General features: G+C 40.8%; 1 protein-coding gene across 2 annotated transcripts in view; it reads right to left on the bottom strand.

The window, feature by feature from the left end:
* Positions 1–567: 567 nt before the first annotated feature.
* The window catches only part of LOC147305284 (uncharacterized), a 33,496-nt gene continuing 13,674 nt past the window's right edge, over positions 568–20,389 (bottom strand). The window contains exons 2-7 of one of the 2 annotated variants that reach the window (XM_086278278.1): positions 19,924–20,139; positions 19,291–19,542; positions 3,519–3,568; positions 3,225–3,479; positions 1,838–3,056; positions 568–1,691 (exon numbers count right to left, since the gene is read on the bottom strand). In XM_086278278.1, coding sequence (XP_086134404.1) covers positions 1,651–1,691; positions 1,838–3,056; positions 3,225–3,479; positions 3,519–3,568; positions 19,291–19,542; positions 19,924–20,139 — 2,033 coding nt within the window. In that variant the 3' untranslated portion in view covers positions 568–1,650. Of the gene's footprint in view, positions 3,065–3,148; positions 3,569–19,290; positions 19,543–19,923; positions 20,140–20,389 lie in introns of both variants that reach the window. The other variant, XM_086278279.1, reaches the window with a different exon arrangement.

Genomic DNA, 20,389 nt, shown 5'->3' with positions numbered 1-20,389 from the left:
CCCTGTGTGTTCTCTTGCCTGTTGCTAGTTCGTCTGCGTTAATTCCCTGTGTCAACCTGTGTTCCTCCCTGCGTATTTCTATGTTCCCGGGTCTCCAGTTAGCGCTTCAGGTTCGTTTTGTTAGTTTTCTACAATTTAGGTTATGCTTAGTTTCCTACACACCTCCGCCGTTTCTGTTTGTATCTCCATCTTCTCAATAAAACTCTCCTGCATCTCAGCTGCCAGCATCTTGGGTCCTAGTTAAATTCCACACAGCTCACCCCACGAGCCATGATACCTCCTAAGGAATTGTTGACTGCATTAATTAAGTCCACTTTGATGTTTAATTGGCTAACTTAATCTGAAAATACCATCGCAGATTTGTTTGAACAATCTGTCTTCACGTCACTGATGGTGGTATAGAAAAGTCTTAGACATGCTCTTGGCAGACAGGGGAGGTGTGTGTTCAGTGTTTGCTATTATTTGCTCCACTTTTGTTCTGAAACACACAACTTCAGGAGACATTGATGGAGTACCGTTGAGGACCTGGAAAGTGAGGACGAGAATCAAGGAAGTTAGCATGATTATCCACTTGAATGCGTTGAATCTTTCTGACCAGTTGATCACCAAAAGGCAGATCACACGAAGCCCTGTTTAACAGCTCGTTTGGAAGTACTGTTAGTTTTTCAAAGAGCAGCAGGATTGTGGGGTCGCAAATTTTAAAGGCTTTGCAGAATTTCTATAGGCTGGAAAGATGTTGATTCAGGCTTTTGGAACACAATTGAAACCAAAACACAAAATCTACAGGAGATGAGTGAAGTGTGATGCCAACAGTTTTATTGAACATACAAGATTAACAAAGATTTAGAAGAAAGAAAAGCCCACTAGGGTGTTCGCCATAAGTACATGCAGGCCAAACACCAATCAAGATAAATAAAGATGAAGACTCCCGGGACTCTTCTGAGGTCCTTTTACAAAACAACAGCTGGGTATCAACAGGTGTTCACATAACAGTAGTGCAAGCTATGTTAAAAATATGAATAATAAATGACCTAAGTATATGGGTCACAAACAATACGAGAACTTGAATCAACCGCCTAACATTGTCATTCCCTAAAATATTCCCTTTCCATCTACAAAGCACTTCCCATTAATGTCAATCTAGTGTATAAATTCATTAAAAAAAAAAAAATCCCAACAGGAGTTCTGGCAGTGTGCAAGTTAGCGAACAGTGTACAGTTAGTAAACTGTCTCATGCTTTAAACACCTTCAAACTGTGAACTTCAGAGAAAAAACTGATTTCAATAAAGGCTACCGCATGTACACGGGTAGTTTTTTTAAACTGATATTTCCAAGTGTGATTCTGAGAAATAGTTCTTTTATGTCAAGACCCAAAAATATCTCAAGCACTGTTGAGGCCATGCCAAAGAAAATGAAGAAACTTCAGTAAAGACAAAGCCCATAAACAATAAAAAATGATGTCAGAAAATGTGATAAAGGTGCAAACATTTCATGTTGCGAGACAAACACTTTTTCTTGTCCATGTGTGAAAAAAGAAACTGAGCTTCTGAAAACCTTTTCAAAATGAAGTTTTTTTTTCCGAATGCTCATTTTTAAATGATCCAAACACTGTTTATGTGATCTGCCATCACCATTTTCTAAGAATGAAACTTAGCATGTAGGATGGTTTCCGAAATGCATTTTCAACTGTACTAAAGTAATACAGAATGTGGCTTCTCACCTGTGTGAATTCGCATGTGCATATTCAAGTGACTCTTCCTAGTAAATCTTTTCCCACAGGTGCTACAGCAATGTGGCTTATCACCTGTGTGAATTTGCATGTGTCTCTTCAAGTGACTCTTCCTAGTAAATCTTTTCCCACAGGTGCTACAGCAATGTGGCTTCTCACCTGTGTGAATTCGCATGTGCATATTCAAGTGACTCTTCCTAGTAAATCTTTTCCCACAGGTGCTACAGCAATGTGGCTTATCACCTGTGTGAATTTGCATGTGTCTCTTCAAGTGACTCTTCCTAGTAAATCTTTTCCCACAGGTGCTACAGCAATGTGGCTTCTCACCTGTGTGAATTCGCATGTGCATATTCAAGTGACTCTTCCTAGTAAATCTTTTCCCACAGGTGCTACAGCAATGTGGCTTATCACCTGTGTGAATTTGCATGTGTCTCTTCAAGTGACTCTTCCTAGTAAATCTTTTCCCACAGGTGCTACAGCAATGTGGCTTCTCACCTGTGTGAATTTGCATGTGCATATTCAAGTGACTCTTCCTAGTAAATCTTTTCCCACAGGTGCTACAGCAATGTGGCTTCTCACCTGTGTGAATTTGCATGTGTCTCTTCAAGTGACTCTTCCTAGTAAATCTTTTCCCACAGGTGCTACAGCAATGTGGCTTCTCACCTGTGTGAATTCGCATGTGCATATTCAAGTGACTCTTCACAGTAAATCTTTTCCCACAGGTGCTACAGCAATGTGGCTTCTCACCTGTGTGAATTCGCATGTGCATATTCAACTCACTCTTGCTAGTAAATCTTTTCCCACAGGTGCTACAGCAATGTGGCTTCTCACCTGTGTGAATTCGCATGTGCATATTCAAGTCACTCTTCCTAGTAAATCTTTTCCCACAGGTGCTACAGCAATGTGGCTTCTCACCTGTGTGAATTCGCATGTGCATATTCAACTCACTCTTGCTAGTAAATCTTTTCCCACAGGTGCTACAGCAATGTGGCTTCTCACCTGTGTGAATTCGCATGTGCATATTCAAGTCACTCTTCACAGTAAATCTTTTCCCACAGGTGCTACAGCAATGTGGCTTCTCACCTGTGTGAATTCGCATGTGCATATTCAACTCACTCTTGCTAGTAAATCTTTTCCCACAGGTGCTACAGCAATGTGGCTTCTCGCCTGTGTGAATTCGCATGTGCATATTCAAATGACCCTTCACAGTAAATCTTTTCCCACAGGTGCTACAGCAATGTGGCTTCTCGCCTGTGTGAATTCGCATGTGTGTTTTCAGATTTGATTTTACATGAAATCTTTTCCCACAACTACTACAGCAATGTGGCTTCTCACCTGTGTGAATTCGCATGTGTGTTTTCAAATTTGATTTTACAAGAAATCTTTTCCCACAGGTGCTACAGCAATGTGGTTTCTCACCAGTGTGACTTCGCATGTGTTTAGTTAAGTCTGACTTCCAAATAAATCTTTTCCCACAGGTTCTACATAACTTAGCTGTCTTGGAATTTTGAACTGACAAGCCTGATACAATTTGCTCCGACTTATTTCTGTGTGAGTTACCATCCTTGCTTTCATCCTCATCTGTGTCAGAAGAGTTGTGAGAAAGGCACTGGTCACAGCATGGTTCTGATTCACTGTGGTCACTTTTTTCACGAGATGGAAAATTTGCAGTCTCCTGCATTAGTACAAGCGGTTTTTCCTCTTCAGTGGTACTGAGTTCCTCCTGTTCCCCTTTAATCTGTGAAGGATCCTCCTGGCCTAAACTGGAGTTCTTCTCCTGGTTACAGACCTGCTGATTTGTGAGCCCCTCCACATCCTTACAGTCATGTTGTGGAAAATCTGAAGGGACAGATCAAAAAGCATACATTTTTTGCCTTAACCATTAGCAAATCTCCACATGGTAAGCATGTTGCTTAGATATACCAATGAAAATCATGTTGTGGGGAGAAACAGTTTTGCTGACTCAGTGAAAACCATTTTGGCTACTCATTTACAAACTCTACAAATAATATAAACAGACCATCTACGATGAGAAAATAAAGACGATATATAATCAAACAAAACAAAGTCGTATCCCTGAAAATTTTTAATCAAAGTGCACAAAACATTTAAAAGTTTATTTAAAATTAGTTAAAAACTTGTGAGTCTTCAACCTGGATTTAAATAAACTGAGTGTTTCAGCTGATCTGAGGCTTTCTGGGAGTTTGTTCCAGATATAAGGAGCATAAAAGCTGAATGCAGCTTCTCCGTGTCTGGTTCTGACTCTGAGAACTGATAAAAGACCGGATCCAGATGACCTGAGGGATCTGGAAGGTTCATACTGGGTTAGGACGTCACTGATGTATTTTGGTCCTAAACCATTCAGAGCTTTATAGGCCAGCATCAGAACTTTAAAGTCTATCCTCTGACGGACAGGCAGCCAGTGTAAAGACCTCAGAGCTGGACTGATGTGGTCCACTTTTTTGGTCTTAGTGAGGACTCGAGCAGCAGAGTTCTGAATGAGCTGTAGTTGTCTGACTGATTTTTTAGGTAGACCTGTAAAGATGCTGTTACAGTAATCAAGCCTACTAAAAATGAATGCATGGACTAGTTTTTCCAGGTCCTGTTGAGACATCAGATCTTTTATCCTTGAAATATTCTTGAGGTGATAGTAAGCTGATTTTGTTATTGTCTTAATGTGTTTTTCTAAGTTTAGGTCTGCATCCATCACTACACCCAAATTTCTCGCCTGGTCTGTGGTTTTTAGATGTATAGATTGAAGTTCTCTGGTGACCTGTAATCGTTTTTCTTTGGCGCCAAAGACTATTGCTTCAGTTTTGTTTTTATTTAGTTGGAGAAAATTGTGGCACAACCAGTCATTAATTTCCTCAATGCATTTACCAAGAGCCTGTACAGGGCCTCGGTCTCCTGGTGACATTGTGATATATATTTGTGTGTCATCTGCATAGCTGTGGTAGTTTATTTTGTTGTTCTTTATAATCTGTGCCAGTGGGAGCATGTAAATGTTAAACAGAGGGGGTCCCAAGATGGAACCTTGGGGAACTCCACATGTGATACTTGTCTGCTCGGATGTGAAGTTACCTATTGATACAAAGTATTTCCTGTTTTCTACGTATGTTTTGAACCAGTTTAGTACAGTTCCTGAGAGACCTGCCCAGTTCTCCAGTCGTTTGAGTAATATGTTGTGGTCAACTGTATCAAATGCTGCACTGAGATCCAGCAAAACTAGGACTGACATTTTTCCACTGTCTGTGTTCAGACATATGTCATTAAACACTTTTGTCAGAGCGGTTTCAGTGCTGTGGTTCTGTCTAAAACCTGACTGGAAGGCATCGTAGCAGTTATTCTGTTTTAAGAAGTAATTGAGCTGTTGAGAAACTGCTTTTTCAATGATCTTACTTAAAAATGGGAGATTTGAGATCGGCCTGTAGTTTTTCATTTGTGTCTTGTCAAGATTGTCCTTTTTCAGTATAGGTTTGATTACAGCAGTTTTTAGTGGTTCTGGAAACACACCTGACATTAAGGAAAAGTTGACGATCTGTAACAGGTCTGACTCTAAAGTCTTTGAGACCTTTTTGAAAAAACTTGTTGGCAGGACATCTAAACAGCAAGAGGAGGAGTTCAGTTGACCTAAGATGTCCTCCAGGTCTTTGCTGTTAATCGGGTGAAACTCTTTGATGGTGTTTAAACAGTTTTTCGGTGGACACAGTACATATCCTGGATCTGCTGTTGGTGTACCAACTGCTTGTCTAATCTTTTGGATTTTGTCTGTGAAGAATTTGGCAAAGTCATTGCAGGCCATGGTTGAATGAAGTTCAGCTGCCACTGGCACAGGAGGGTTTGTTAGCCTGTCAACTGTAGAAAATAAGACCCAAGCATTATGGCTGTTTTTAGTGATGATGTCAGAGAAGTAGGACCTTCTTGCACTCCTCAGTTGTAAATTATAATTGTGAAGTTTCTCTTTATAGATGTCATAATGAACCTGGAGGTTTGTTTTTCTCCATCTGCGCTCAGCTTTCCTACACTCTCTTTTTTCATTTTTCACTAGTGTGGAGTTTCTCCATGGAGACTTTTTCCTTCCAGAGATAACCTTCACCTTAATGGGGGCAATAGTATCCATTACATTTAACATTTTTGCATTGAAGCTATTGATGAGCTCATTGACTGAACCTTTGGACAGGTCAGGTGTTAATGGGAAGACCTGGTTAAAGATCTCACTACTGTCTTCAGTTATACACCGTTTTGTGATCACTGCTGTTGATATACAGTGGGGCAAAAAAGTATTTAGTCAGCCACCAATTGTGCAAGTTCCCCCACTTAAAATGATGACAGAGGTCAGTAATTTGCACCAGAGGTACACTTCAACTGTGAGAGACAGAATGTGAAAAAAAAATCCATGAATCCACATGGTAGGATTTGTAAAGAATTTCTTCGTAAATTAGGGTGGAAAATAAGTATTTGGTCACCTCAAACAAGGAAAATCTCTGGCTCTCACAGACCTGTAACGTCTTCTGTAAGAAGCTTTTCTGTCCCCCACTCGTTACCTGTATGAATGGCACCTGTTTGAACTCATCATCTGTATAAAAGACACCTGTCCACAGCCTCAAACAGTCAGACTCCAAACTGCGCCATGGCCAAGACCAAAGAGCTTTCGAAGGACACCAGGAAAAGTATTGTAGACTTGCACCAGACTGGGAAGAGTGAATCTACAATAGGCAAGCAGCTTGGTGTGAAAAAATCAACTGTGGGAGCAATCATCAGAAAATGGAAGACATACAAGACCACTGATAATCTCCCTCGATCTGGGGCTCCACGCAAGATCTCATCCCGTGGGGTCAAAATGATCATGAGAACGGTGAGCAAAGATCCCAGAACCACACGGGGGGACCTGGTGAATGACCTGCAGAGAGCTGGGACCAAAGTAACAAAGGTCACCATCAGTAACACACTACAACGGCAGGGAATCAAATCCCGCAGTGCCAGACGTGTTCCGCTGCTGAAGCCAGTGCATGTCCAGGCCCGTCTGAAGTTTGCCAGAGAGCACATGGATGATACAGCAGAGGATTGGGAGAATGTCATGTGGTCGGATGAAACCAAAGTAGAACTTTTTGGTATAAACTCAACTCGTCGTGTTTGGAGGAAGAAGAATACTGAGTTGCATCCCAAGAACACCATACCTACTGTGAAGCATGGGGGTGGAAACATCATGCTATGGGGCTGTTTTTCTGCCAAGGGGACAGGACGACTGATCCGTGTTAAGGACAGAATGAATGGGGCCATGTATCGTGAGATTTTGAGCCAAAACCTCCTTCCATCAGTGAGAACTTTGAAGATGAAACGAGGCTGGGTCTTCCAACATGACAATGATCCAAAACACACCGCCCGGGCAACAAAGGAGTGGCTCCGTAAGAAGCATTTGAAAGTCCTGGAGTGGCCTAGCCAGTCTCCAGACCTCAACCCCATAGAAAATCTGTGGCGGAAGTTGAAAGTCCGTGTTGCTCGGCGACAGCCCCAAAACATCACTGCTCTCGAGAAGATCTGCATGGAGGAATGGGCCAAAATACCAGCTACTGTGTGTGCAAACCTGGTAAAGACCTATAGTAAACGTTTGACCTCTGTTAATGCCAACAAAGGTTATGTTACAAAGTATTGAGTTGTATTTTTGTTATTGACCAAATACTTATTTTCCACCCTGATTTACCAATAAATTCTTTACAAATCCTACCATGTGGATTCATGGATTTTTTTTTCACATTCTGTCTCTCACAGTTGAAGTGTACCTCTGGTGCAAATTACTGACCTCTGTCATCATTTTAGGTGGGGGAACTTGCACGATTGGTGGCTGACTAAATACTTTTTTGCCCCACTGTATTTGTGTGGGCTGAGATTTTACTTTCAAAGAAAACACAGTAATGATCAGATAAGCCCACATCAGACACAGTAATGTTTGAAATGCTCAGGCTCTTGGAGATCAGTAGGTCAAGAGTGTGTCCTCTATTATGTGTGGCCTCTGTTACATGCTGAGTCAGCCCAAAGTTGCCCAGAGTGTTACTCAGGTCTTTAGTCCCTTTGTCCTGAGGGTTGTCCACATGGATGTTAAAATCCCCAACAATAATTACACAGTTGAAATCAACACAGATCACAGACAGCAGTTCACTGAGGTCATTAAAAAAGTCTGTGCAGTATTTGGGAGGCCTGTAAACATTAAGAAACACAACTTTGGACGGGGCCTTCAGCTGTAAAGCCACATATTCAAAAGACTGAAAACTTCCAGGAGATAGCTGCTTACATTGAAATGATTCATTAAATAAGACAGCAACCCCTCCTCCTCTCCTGCTCACCCTGGCCTCACTGATAAAACTGTAGTTAGGAGGGGTCGTCTCGATGAGAACAGCTCCACTAAGCGAGTCATGGACTAAAGTAAAACAGTATGTTGGATGTGCCATGCAATGCTCAATTACATGGGTGGGAACTAGTGTGTTAGCGCAGTTAGCTCGTTAACGTGTTGGCCGTCTAGCCCCATGCATGGGGCGATCGGTGGTAGCTCGTTAACGGAGATTTGCCGTGTTGTGGCGTTAAGGTCATTTCAACGAGATTAACCTGAAAGCACTAGTGGGAACACAACGACTATGACTGCACATTTACGCCGACATCATCCTAGTGCAAAGACAAAAACAACAAGCATGCTACTAACTATAGCCGAGTCATTTAGACAGCTGTTAGCACATGATTCTCCTTATGGGGACCTGATATGTTTAATATGCTGCTGAGAATATAGCCCAGAAGAAGCGGATAGTATAGCTTTTATTTTGGAAAGAGACATTTCTCTGTAATAAACTCTCTTTTCCAAAGATGAGTGATTCCTCAATCAGATACAGGGCTCGCAAAATCGCTAGCCCGACGTCCTGGGGCTAGCAATTTTTTCAGTCGGGCTACCAAAATCTATCTCTTCCCTGCCCGTCGGGCTATTGTAGGAAGGAAAAATATATGTCAATGCTTTTGCATTCTTTCAGAAATGTAGCTGGGTAATTATGTCATTGGCATCGGTGAGCCACTGTCAATATGTGACATATTGAAATCCCGTTTGAATTTGCGCTTGTTTTTTTGCTTTCACTTTGCAATCGTGCGAACTGTGTATAGAGAGCGACAGCACTGATCTGTGAGTGATGATAATTTGCGCACCAATTCCTCTGACATCGTCTTATTAATCGTTAGCTCACTATGCAAACATGACAAGTGAAATCTCCCGCAGCTTAAACATGTGAGAGGTTGATCGCGCAGAGAATCGCTGAGCTTATGTGAGTGCGTGTGTAAAAGCAGCAGGATATATATTTGACTACGATGACCTGGATGACTGAGAACCTTCACAGACAGATATATATTTTAGTTCTGCTGAGCCAAATAAGACAGGTCAGGGTGAAGAAGTGACAGCCAAAGAAAAGCTTACCACAAAACGGAGAAGTTATGACAAATCAGACTATAAGGCAAAAAGAAAGTGCAGCTTTATGGTTTCATGGACAAAATAATTTCTGTGGCTGCAATATGACGAGCTAAATAACCAGGGCTGCACATAAGTGGTCCACAGGTGCGCATTCGCTGTCAAAATAAAAAACACGCACAAGGGTTAGGGTTAAATTTAAAAACTGTACTTTTGAGTTAAAATATATATTTATAATTTTAATAAATGACAAATTAAAAAGGCATGAACATTTTTTTTGTATCGAAAAAATATCGAACCGTGACACCAAAGTATCGAACCGAACCCAACCGTGAATTTTGTGTATCGTTGCACCCCTAATATATATATATATATATATACACACACACACACATTTATACACAGGTCACGGTGATAATTGAACAAAAAGCACAAAGATCAGATGTTGACTGGATTTGTTTTTGCTCCATCTCCTCCTTAAATATGTTTTTAACATTAGTTATAATTCAGAATTGGCGACTGAAACAAGTATGGCACATACAAAGGATAGATATATCCTCACTAAACCAAGTCTATGTTGAAACTCCGAGAGGTGACAGTCAGCAGGGGTTATGACAGTTGTGTACCGAGCAGGTCTGTCACACGTGTGTGAAGGTTCTCAGTCATCCAGGTCATCACAGTCTAAGGAGCTTGGAAAGAAAATGTCTGGACTTCTTTATCATCTTCACGGAAACTTAAAGTCCAGACACTTTTCTTTCCAAGCTCCTTAGATGGACTATCAGACACTTTGCTGTGAGACTAGGCTGGGCAGCCATCTCCGAAATCATCGAAGCACTTTTACAAACAGGCTCTTTCTTGACAAACCTATAAGATATCTGAAGATTAAACCACTACATTCACTGCTAAAAAATATTAAAAGTGTATTTGGTGACACACAAACGGGGTTTTTCAAAGTGCATTTCAGTTATTTTCCACATGCCGGTTGTTAGTGTGGAGAAGGACAAAGGGGGCCACCAGGCTAAAGCAATGGTTTTGACTCGATCAGCGTTAACCTCGCCCCCTGAGTTTGATGGGTGAGGCTGACAGATAAAATAAATTCATGAACAGCCAGAGGTCAGGACTGTGAAAAAGAAAGAAATCATGAAATAATTAATTAAATGTGTCAAGAAATAATTTAAACATGAAATAAATAAATAATTAAATGAGTCAAGAATTTATTAAATGTGTCAATAATTAATTACCTAAATATGTACTAAATATGTATTTAATTCCAATTTTAATTAATAATTGATACATTTTATTAATTATTTTATGGTGTATTTAATTAATTCACTTTGGCAGTCCTGGCATTCCACAGCACTATCCACTTTTCTGCAATGACAATGCCAATTTTCCACTTGTGGGACTAATAAAGACAGATTTGCTGTGTTTGTGCGTGCGTGTGTGTTGTTGTGCAACATTTGCGTTTCTTTACTGCTCAGATCCAAGGCAGGCCAAACCTCTGTGTTACAACCTTCAGAAATGCCTGCCGTATCTATACAAAAAACACACATTCACAATATATGAATACACAAGTCTGCTTTATTTTAAAATGTTGCGAACTTTACAGTGTTTGCAGATCCCGTGTCCATTATCCCTGCATTTGTGAATTTCTGACATGTTGCACAGGTAAACCTGCTGCGATTCCTGTTGCAGCTCTCTTGCACCTGGCACTGCGTTGTCTTTACAGTCCCTGGCACAGCAGCTACAGCAGCTTCAGCAGCCAGCCTCTGTGCTAGTATTTCCTTGTGCTGCATGAATCGACAACAAAGTTCCTGAGCTAGAAGACTCAGAAACAATCTTCTTTCGCTTGTCCATCCTGTACATGCCTTGTACAAAATGTAGGCATTCATCGCCGCCAGGTCCAGAATACTGTAGAAAACCACTACTGGCCACATGCGTGTGGCTGCTCTTATGGAATACATTGCTCTTATGGAATACATCCGTGCCATTTGGTCCAACACATCTACACCACACTGTAAAAGCAGAGAGAGAGAGAGTCATGAGTATATGGGTTAGGGGGTTAGAGGGTTAAGGGTTAGGTATTTGCTGACCACACAAACATTTTTTGCTCTAGTGATGATCTGCAGAATTTATTGGAGGATATGACTAATCAAATAAGTGAAGTTCTGGCTTGATAAAAACAGATTAGATTTATTCAAATTTAATGATAAACGTATGTTATTTAGAAACAGTAGTTTAAATACAAATGCTAAGATTCAAATAAATGGTGTTGATATTGAAAGAGTCAGTGAAAATTAGATGAAAAACTTAAATGGAGAGCTCACGTAAGATATATTCATTCCAAAGTATCACAAAGCATTGCAATACTAAACAAGGCAAAACAGGTATTCGACAGAACATCACTTCATATTCTATACTGTTCACTGGTTTCACCATACTTAAGCTATTGTGCAGAGGTCTGGGGAAACAACTATAAAACCACATTACATTCACTTTTTACTCTTCAAAAAAAAGCAATTCAAATCATCCACAATGCAGGTTATAGGGAACATACAAACTCACTATTTTTGCAGTCGGAAATATTGAAAGCACAACAAACAGCACAAATTCTATTCAAAAAATAAAGAACTGCCAAGTAATATTCAGAGTATGTTTGTTTTGAAAGAAGGAAATTATAATTTAAGAGGTTTTTGTAACTTCAAAACAGGGAATGTACATACTACAAGAAAGAGCTTTTGTTTTTCTGTTCATGGAGTGAAACTGTGGAACAGTCTGAATATGGAATTAAAGCAATCTCCAAACATAAAACAGTTCAAAAAGAGTTATAAAAATATGATCTTCTCGAGCTATAAAGAAAGGGAAAATATTGAAATTATGTGAACGTCCCTATTTAAAAAAGAAAAGAAAAATCATGACGTGATAGTATAGGATATAGTATATAGTATATCAGAAATCTGTTCACTATTTTTATTACAAATTATATCAGTAAGGAAGCTGACTAAATATTAACTGATAATTTATGGCAAAGGGGTGGGATCAAATAAGTGTTTACTTCTTCCCACTCCCTTTCAACATGTAAATGAATCAGAATGGTAGCAATATTGAAATGTATTGATTTTCGTAGAGTATTTTTTTCCTCTCTTATTTTCTTTTCTAAATGTACCTGTATATTGTTAACATGTCTGAAATAAATAAATAAAATAAAATAAATATGTGCTTTTTTTCTATAGACCTGTATAGCACACATGAGAAAACACTGTAGCACTGGTATAAAATTATACACACATTCACATACCTTCATGTGGTTAATGTCGGTTATCGTATTGGGCTTCCTCTTTCTGTTGTCACCAATCGTCATGTCTTGGTGCCTTGAAGTTAAGACACACAGTCTTGGTTTTTTTAGGTGCATAAATTGTCAAGCAGACTGACACTTCCAAGCACTGAAGTGGAGAATACCTCTCGCTGTGCAGTGTCACAGGGAAGTAAAGGAACTGTCCGTCGTGACATTTCTCCCATCATCCAAAAATGCCTCCATCAGTTTCATGACCACGTTGTCTGCCAGCCTCTCTCCCTTCTGACGACTGGGGTCCTTTCCCAGGTAAGGAGATGCATTGGAGACATGTTTGGTCTCCAAATCTGTGGCCATCCAGAACTTGATCCCAAATTTGTCTGGCTCGGTTGCGATATACTGTGTGGATGGACAACGAACCTTGGTAGGGAACAGCTGTTCATCTATGGTCATGTGTTCTCCTGGAGTAAAACTCTTAGCACAGTTCTCGTTGAAGCGTGTCCAGATGTCGGAGATCGCCACAAATTTGTCTGTTTTCACCCGTTCTGCCTGCGTGTCCTTGTCATCAAATCAAAGGTGTTGCATAATTGAAATGAATCTGTCTCGGGGCTTTGATTACCAGCACCAGAAATCTTTCTTACCAGCAATCCACAATGGCACCAACGGGACACATGATTGCTCTTACAAACAGAACTGAAATGAATGCCATCAGTTCATGAATTGACAAATTCCAGTCCGGCTCTGTTCTGTGGGCTTGATGGACCGTACACTCCCTGATGGTCTGCTGCATTCCCACGTCTAACAGCAAAAGGAAGCTTTGGAGCACACTTAATTTTACGCTGTTGAAAGATAAACAAATAAATCTCCAAAAGTTGATTCTGTTCATCTGGACGTAGCGTTTTGTGGGAGAAACGTTTCGTCACTCATCCAAGTGACTTCTTCAGTCTCAGCTGACTGCAGGTTTCCCCAAATCTTATAAACAGTAAATTTGCATAATGACTGAAACCAGCCCACTGAAGGAACAATGGACTGGGAGGTCAGTTCCTTAATCATAATTATGCAAATTCTCATGACCATTGATCAACAACTACTGACCAAAACCCACTGATCAAAGACCACTGATCAATGGCCATGAGTACCATTCACAGAGAGTTGGGGAATGGCTGCAATCACAGCATTGTAAGATGGCAAAAGATGTACCCTTAGGCCCCCTCCTCGATTCAGAGATGGTCTTTCCCTTTTCACATAAATGGCCTCCTTGACTCCGCGCTCAAACCAGCGTTCCTCCCTGTCCAGGATGTGTACATCCTCATCATTGAAAGAGTGTCCACTGGACTGCAGGTGTAAATAGACTGCAGAGTCCTGGCCTGACGAGGTAGCTCTTCTGTGTTGTGCCATCCGCTTCGCCAGAGGTTGTTTGGTTTCCCCGATGTATAAATCCTGGCAATCCTCCTGGCACTTAACGGCGTACACTATGTTACTCTGTGTCGGGGGACCCGATCCTTGGGGTGGACCAATTTTTGGCGCAGCGTGTTTTGGGGTTTAAAAGCCACAGAGACCCGGTGACACACATATGGGATCACTACAGATTTTCGCTTGGGCAGCGGTTGTCCTTCTCTACTGGGTCGGCTGGAGCTTTCTTTAGATGCCTTTCCAGCTTTGACAAAAGTCCAGCTGGGATAACCACATTTACTCAGGGCCTTCTTGATGTGCTGTTCTTCTGCCTCTCTGGCCGCTGTGTCAGTGGGGATGGTGTTCGCTCTGTGTTGTAGCGTCCTGATGACACCCAGTTTGTGCTCCAGTGGATGATGAGAGTCAAACCTTAGATACTGATCCGTATGTGCAGGTTTATGGTACACGTCAGCTTTTAGATGTCCCCCATTCCTGATGGAAATCTCGCAGTCTAAGAAGGCTAACCTGGCACTTTTCATATCCTCCCTGGTGAATTTGATGTGTCGGTCCACCGAGTTACTGTAATCCGTGAAATGTAGTACGTCCTGGGATTTGATTTTCACCCAGGTGTCATCCACATATCTGAACCAATGGTGTTCCAGGGTAGGATAGCAAAGCCCTCTTTTCCACTTGACCTCCCAGTCCAGTAGTGATGGGTCGTTCGCGAACGAAATGGCTCTTAGAGCCGGCTCTTTGACGTGAACGACGCGAGCCGGCTCCTTATCGCGAGCCGTCACGTGGTTTTTTTTTTTTTTTTTCTTTCTCTCAGCCTCTCTCTCGCACTTTTTTTCCGCTTCACTCTGCACGCGAGCCTTGTGCTTTACGCTGGGCAGAGGGGGGAGGGGCGGTAGTTACACTCAGTAGCACAGGAACAGAGCCAGAGAGAGAGAAAGAGAGGCAGGGACAACAACATTAGAAAGGTATAGTAATCATCCACAACTATTTTCGGTTGCAGATGATAAAGGATTGAGAAAGTTTATTCATGCAGGTCCATATGACAGAGAATATGCATGTTCTTTTAGTTTTCATATTATAATTTATATTTAATTGTGTTGTGGTTTGCAGTGTTTTGTGTTCTTTTCACTTTAAATTTGTGAAAGGAAAAAGCTGAAAATTTAAATAGTTAAAACTTGAAATGTGAATAGTTGATTTTTGTATTATATGATTTATTTATTAAATTTTATGTGGAGTGAATAAATAAAAGTATATTTACGGTGGCCCCTAGAGACAAAGCACATACAAACTTCAAATCACGTACGAACTCTGAAGCATGTACAAACTCCAAAACACGTAAAAACACGTACAAACTCCAAAACACGTAAAAACTCCAAAACACGTAAAAACACGTACAAACTCCGAAGCACGTAAAAACTCAGAAGCATATAAAAACTCAGAAGCACATAAAAACTCAAAACACGTACAAAAGACAACAGAAGTGCTCCAGGATGCTGGGCACAGTGTTGAGCCTTTGTTATCTTGTGGCTACACAAGCCAGCAAGTACCAACGACCGGATTTGGTGTGTGGTAATAACAGGTAAATGAACTTTTTTTTAAATTATTTGAATATATATATGAGTGCCTGTGTATAAATACACAAACAATACACACATGCTTTCAATTGTGTGATTTAAGTGATCTAGTAGCTCTGCTTTGGAAGTTCAGTTCATGCTAGAAATGTGTTTTGGAGTTTATACGTGTTTTGTCTCTAGGGGCCACCGCATATATTTATATATAAACATATATAAATAAAACCACTTGTTTTTACGTTAGTAATTCCTTTTGTGCATAATTTTATATTATTGTTAATAATAAATTAATTAAAGCAACAAAACAACCTGAAGAGCCGGTTCGGAGCCGAAAGAGTCGGCTCTTTTTAGTGAGCCGAACCGAAAGAGCCGGATCTCTAAAAAGAGCCGGAAATCCCATCACTACAGTCCAGTGTTCCTTCAGTGGGCTGGTTTCAGTGTGTGAATGTGTGAATGTGTGTGTGAATGTGTGGATGACTGGATATGTAAAGCGCTTTGGGGTCCTTAGGGACTAGTAAAGCGCTATATAAATACAGGCCATTTACCATTATGCAAATTTACTGTTTATAAGATTTGGGGAAACCTGCAGTCAGCTGAGACTGAAGAAGTCACTTGGATGAGTGACGAAACGTTTCTCCCACAAAACGCTACGTCCAGATGAACAGAATCAACTTTTGGAGAGTTACTTTCCTGGATGATTGAGAATGCATCAAGACATAAACAAATAGAGAATGGTAAATTTACATGAACCTCACTCTAAATGGCTTTATATAAATATCATACGTACTATTAGGGCTGCTCGATTATGGCAAAAATGATAATCACGATTATTTTCACTGAAATTGAGATCACGATTATTTGACGATATTTATTTAACCCTTTAAGACCTACTATAGAACCAAGTCCACCAGAGCTTATATTATTTTTTTTACATGCTGTAGTGCCATTTGTGGGAGCATTTCAAGTTGCTATACATCAATACAACTGTTATAGCCCATATTTTAATAATATGTATGCATTAAGTGCATAGTAATTACATAAATTGCAAAAAAGTGCAATAAACTACAAAAAAAATTGAAAATCGCTTTTGTTTTGTTTACATATATTTCTACTTGGAGAAATTTAAGAGGCTTATCCCTCAAAACTTTAAATACAATAAAGTTGCAAAAAATAGTTTCCCACCACAGGAAATTTATTTTGAGTGTCTTCATAGTTTTATTTTGGAGATACAGCAATTTTTATATACTGCAGGAAAAACAAAAAACAATCCTATGATGCAAATTTGCAAAGAAAACAGCATGTGCATCATTTCACTGTGGGAAGTGTTACGAACAGCTGATAGGAACGGCAAAGCGTGTTTCTGGAATATTATGTTTTTGTTCCTGCAAGCGCTTTTTATGCAATTTTTGCAAAGCTATATGTGGAACGAAAACCGTGACCGAGGACAAGCTGATGGCATAAGATGTAAGTACAACTCCTCCGGTTTCATATGCAAAACAAATTATTGCGCTAGCTTACACGGTTCAGGTTCTACAGGGATTTAAAAATAGTTACGCAAAACGGAGCGTGCTGCTCTGACCGGCTTTAAAGGGTTAACAATGACTTTAAAAAAATAATATAAAATAGTGTGCAACACCACTGAAGTTTGTTTTTTTTTAAACTCTCTTTTCAACCAACAGCAGTCACTCTCCAAATAACTTCTGCTTAGCTTTCCGAGCTTGCCTCGGGTCCTCTTAATCAGCGGTCTCCAACCTTTTTTGCGCCACGGACCAGTTTATGCCCGACAATATTTTCACGGACCGGCCTTTAAGGTGTCGCGGATAAATTAGGGAGGGGCTAATAATCGGCTCAGTCATTTTTAATGATCGTTGAAAGCCCAGATCGTAATCATGATTAAAATTCGATTAATTGAGCAGCCCTACGTACTATGGCAATGACAGACCTTAGCAGACTCTGTGGGTCCAGCACGAGTGAAGCACGAGCGATTTGCTACTGCACTGGGCATTCCAATGTCCTCCTCTACCCACACAGTGCCGTCTTTTGCCGTGTGGCTCAGACTGGGCTTCCCAGTACCACGGTGCCTCTTCCATGGAGGCATGTTGGGTTCTTGTTCCGTCTCCTTTTTAGATTCTTCTGAGGAGGTATCAGTGGCCTGCTGGACAAATGAAACCTCTCCTCCATCAGAGTCTGCTTCATCCATTTCCTGAAGCAAGGAAATGGATGCGCGCCTGTTGCGCGCAGATGTTCTTCCTGTGAGGCAGTGATACAGAGGCCATCCTGATGTGCGTTGTCAGAAATGCGAAGAAGAAATGATTCTCCAGCCTGGGCTGTCTGCTTTTATGCACAGCACTGTGCTGAAGTAATGCAATGCCACTCCCTCACATACACAGTCACAATGGAAGATCTGTGGTGAGAGTCAAGGAACTGCATTGCTGAATGCTGCAAACAGACTATGACACAGACAGACTGTGTGGGAGAGTAACCTAAGACAAAAGGCAGAAAGATGAAGAGATGAACCAACCTGGAACTGAGGGACAGAATTAATTTTTTATGTTTTGCTATTTTTACATGAACAGGCAAAGGAGAGAACATGCAACGCTGGGGAGATCACACATGTCACTCATGTCATTGTATTAGCAACTTTTCATTCTGTTTTCACACAATTTTTTATAAATAAAACAGACTTGTGTTTCCATATATTGTGAATGTGTCTTACACATTTGCAGGTCAGTCAATGTGTGGGATATTTTGTATAGATACGGCAGGCATTTCTGAAGGTTGTAACACAGAGGTTTGGCCTGCCTTGGATCTGAGCTACTCTGAGTAAACAAATGCAAACTTCTCTATAGCTCGTAAACATGAAGCAAAGACAGCGCTTTGTATGTTGCAGACATTCATCAGCAGCTGCTTAAAACAAATCCTCCGTATCCAGTGGCCAGAGAGGATTACAAACTGTGGACAAGTACAAACCAGAAACCAATAGCAATACAGTTCTGAGAGAAAGTGGTGCTGGATTGGTCACACAATCAGGAAGTCCACCAATAACATCACTACACAGGCCTTGTGCTGGAATCCAAAGGGAAAGAAGAAGAAAGACCCAGAAACACATGGCACAAGGACACACCTATCATAGTGTTGTGTGGTTTGCTAAAAGCTTAGTTTCAAATCGATATATTTTATTTTTAAATTGATCGTTCAGTCCTCATGGGGATTGTTATGTTATCCACAAAAGGTTTAGTGGATGTACTCAGTCATAATGTACAGGGGCGGCTCCAGAATTTTTTCATATGGGTGGCCATATGGGGGCCACTGAAAACATTGAGATGGCACACCAAAAACATAATTTAAAGTTCTTTTTTTTGTTTTATTTTTTTATATGCTGTTGTCAAATATAGGTCACTTGAAAAATGTGGCCAAAAAAAGAAAGAAAAGTACATGCCTAGTTAATTTCCTGTTATTAAATTTGATATTCACTGTAAGTGTGCCTGCAGGTGCAGGGGCGCAGCACAGGCGAAGGAGTGACGACTGCAATTTGGAGGGACAAACAAAGTGACCATATGAATGACAAATATGAATATGGAGGAATAAATAACAAGCTGACGTTTCAACTCATTGTAGGGTGTCTTCCTCTCTCTTGTACTCAATTATTTTCAACATAAGACAGTCCTGACAGGGGCGACACTGGGAGGGCTAGACATTTTGGCTCTTAGAATATTACGTCAGTTTCCTTATTGCAGTCGGTCTTTAAATTCTTCATGTGCCTCTATAAAGTATATTGGAGGTCTGATTAGGACCCAACATGAGTTAGATTTCTTAATACAAAACTGAATCTATCTATTAAAGTTTTGCATACCTATTCTGTGCAACTTTACTTCAGGGTTCCACATGATGCCCAGCTCCTGCCCGGTCCAGATGATGATGCCTTTGGTTTCCTGCTTCAGTGCAAGCTGCTCTCCTTCCTGATTGGTGGAGATTTCCTCCTGTTCCTCTTTAGTCTGTGGAGGATCTGTGTTCTGCTGGTCCAGACTGGAGTTCCTTTCCTGGCTACAGACCTGCGGGTCATCCAGATCCTCATTTTCCTTACAATCATGTTGCTGTGGGAGGTCTTGATGGACAGAACACACAAGAAAAAAGTCACACTGTGAGCAGGTCTCTCAGATATGTGAGCGATATTTAAATATTCTCTCTCATGCAGCGAACAGAGAAGAATTCTGTTTACATGCAGAAAGTCATCATTTATGAGGCGTACAGCTCACTACTCCAACTTGGTCCTTGTGGCCAATAATCCACAGTTTTCATTGTCTCAACATTTTTCTACATTCTGCGTACAGTTCTGGGCTAACATGACTTAAATCTGAAACAGAAAACATGTCTCCAGTGAGGCAGTATCCCAGGCGGTAATGCACGCCATGTGTCTTTGTGACATTTTGTTATAAGTCATATTCATTTCTATATTATGAAATCTGCTTATTACACTTTTACATACCAAATCTGGTCAGCCGTGATCCAGGTTTCCACAACAAATCCAGCTGTTCTCCGGTCCAGACATTAATCCCTTCATCCTCCTGCTTCAGTGCAAGCTGCTCTCCTTCCTGATTGGTGGAGATTTCCTCCTGTTCCTCTTTAGTCTGTAGAGGCTCTGGGTCCTCCTGGTTGAGACTGGAGCTCCTCTCATGGTCACAGAACTGCTGATCATCCAGACCTTCGTGTTCAACAAAAGGACACAAGAAAATAGTGACTAATGTGATGATAAGAAAGCTCAAGAAGGATGAAAACGGTCACCTATTGAGAATTTAGCTTGCGTTTTATGTTGCCACAGAAACATTCACTGATAGTCATTTGTTCACTGGATGATGTTGATAACCTTACAGCTGTCTGGGGTCTGATTTTTAGATGTGACTGCCAGTGATCATCACACACTGTGAATAGAGAGTGATATTATACCCCTTTCG

The sequence above is a fragment of the Aulonocara sp. 'chitande type north' Nkhata Bay genome, linkage group LG20, assembly GCF_057382095.1.
Source record: "Aulonocara sp. 'chitande type north' Nkhata Bay isolate Kocher_YH1m ecotype deep benthic linkage group LG20, A_spYH_male_GT1.1, whole genome shotgun sequence".
NCBI lineage: Eukaryota > Metazoa > Chordata > Actinopteri > Cichliformes > Cichlidae > Aulonocara > Aulonocara sp. 'chitande type north' Nkhata Bay.
The sequence above is the reverse complement of the archived record's forward strand: the minus strand, read 5'-3'. Positions and strand labels throughout refer to the sequence as shown.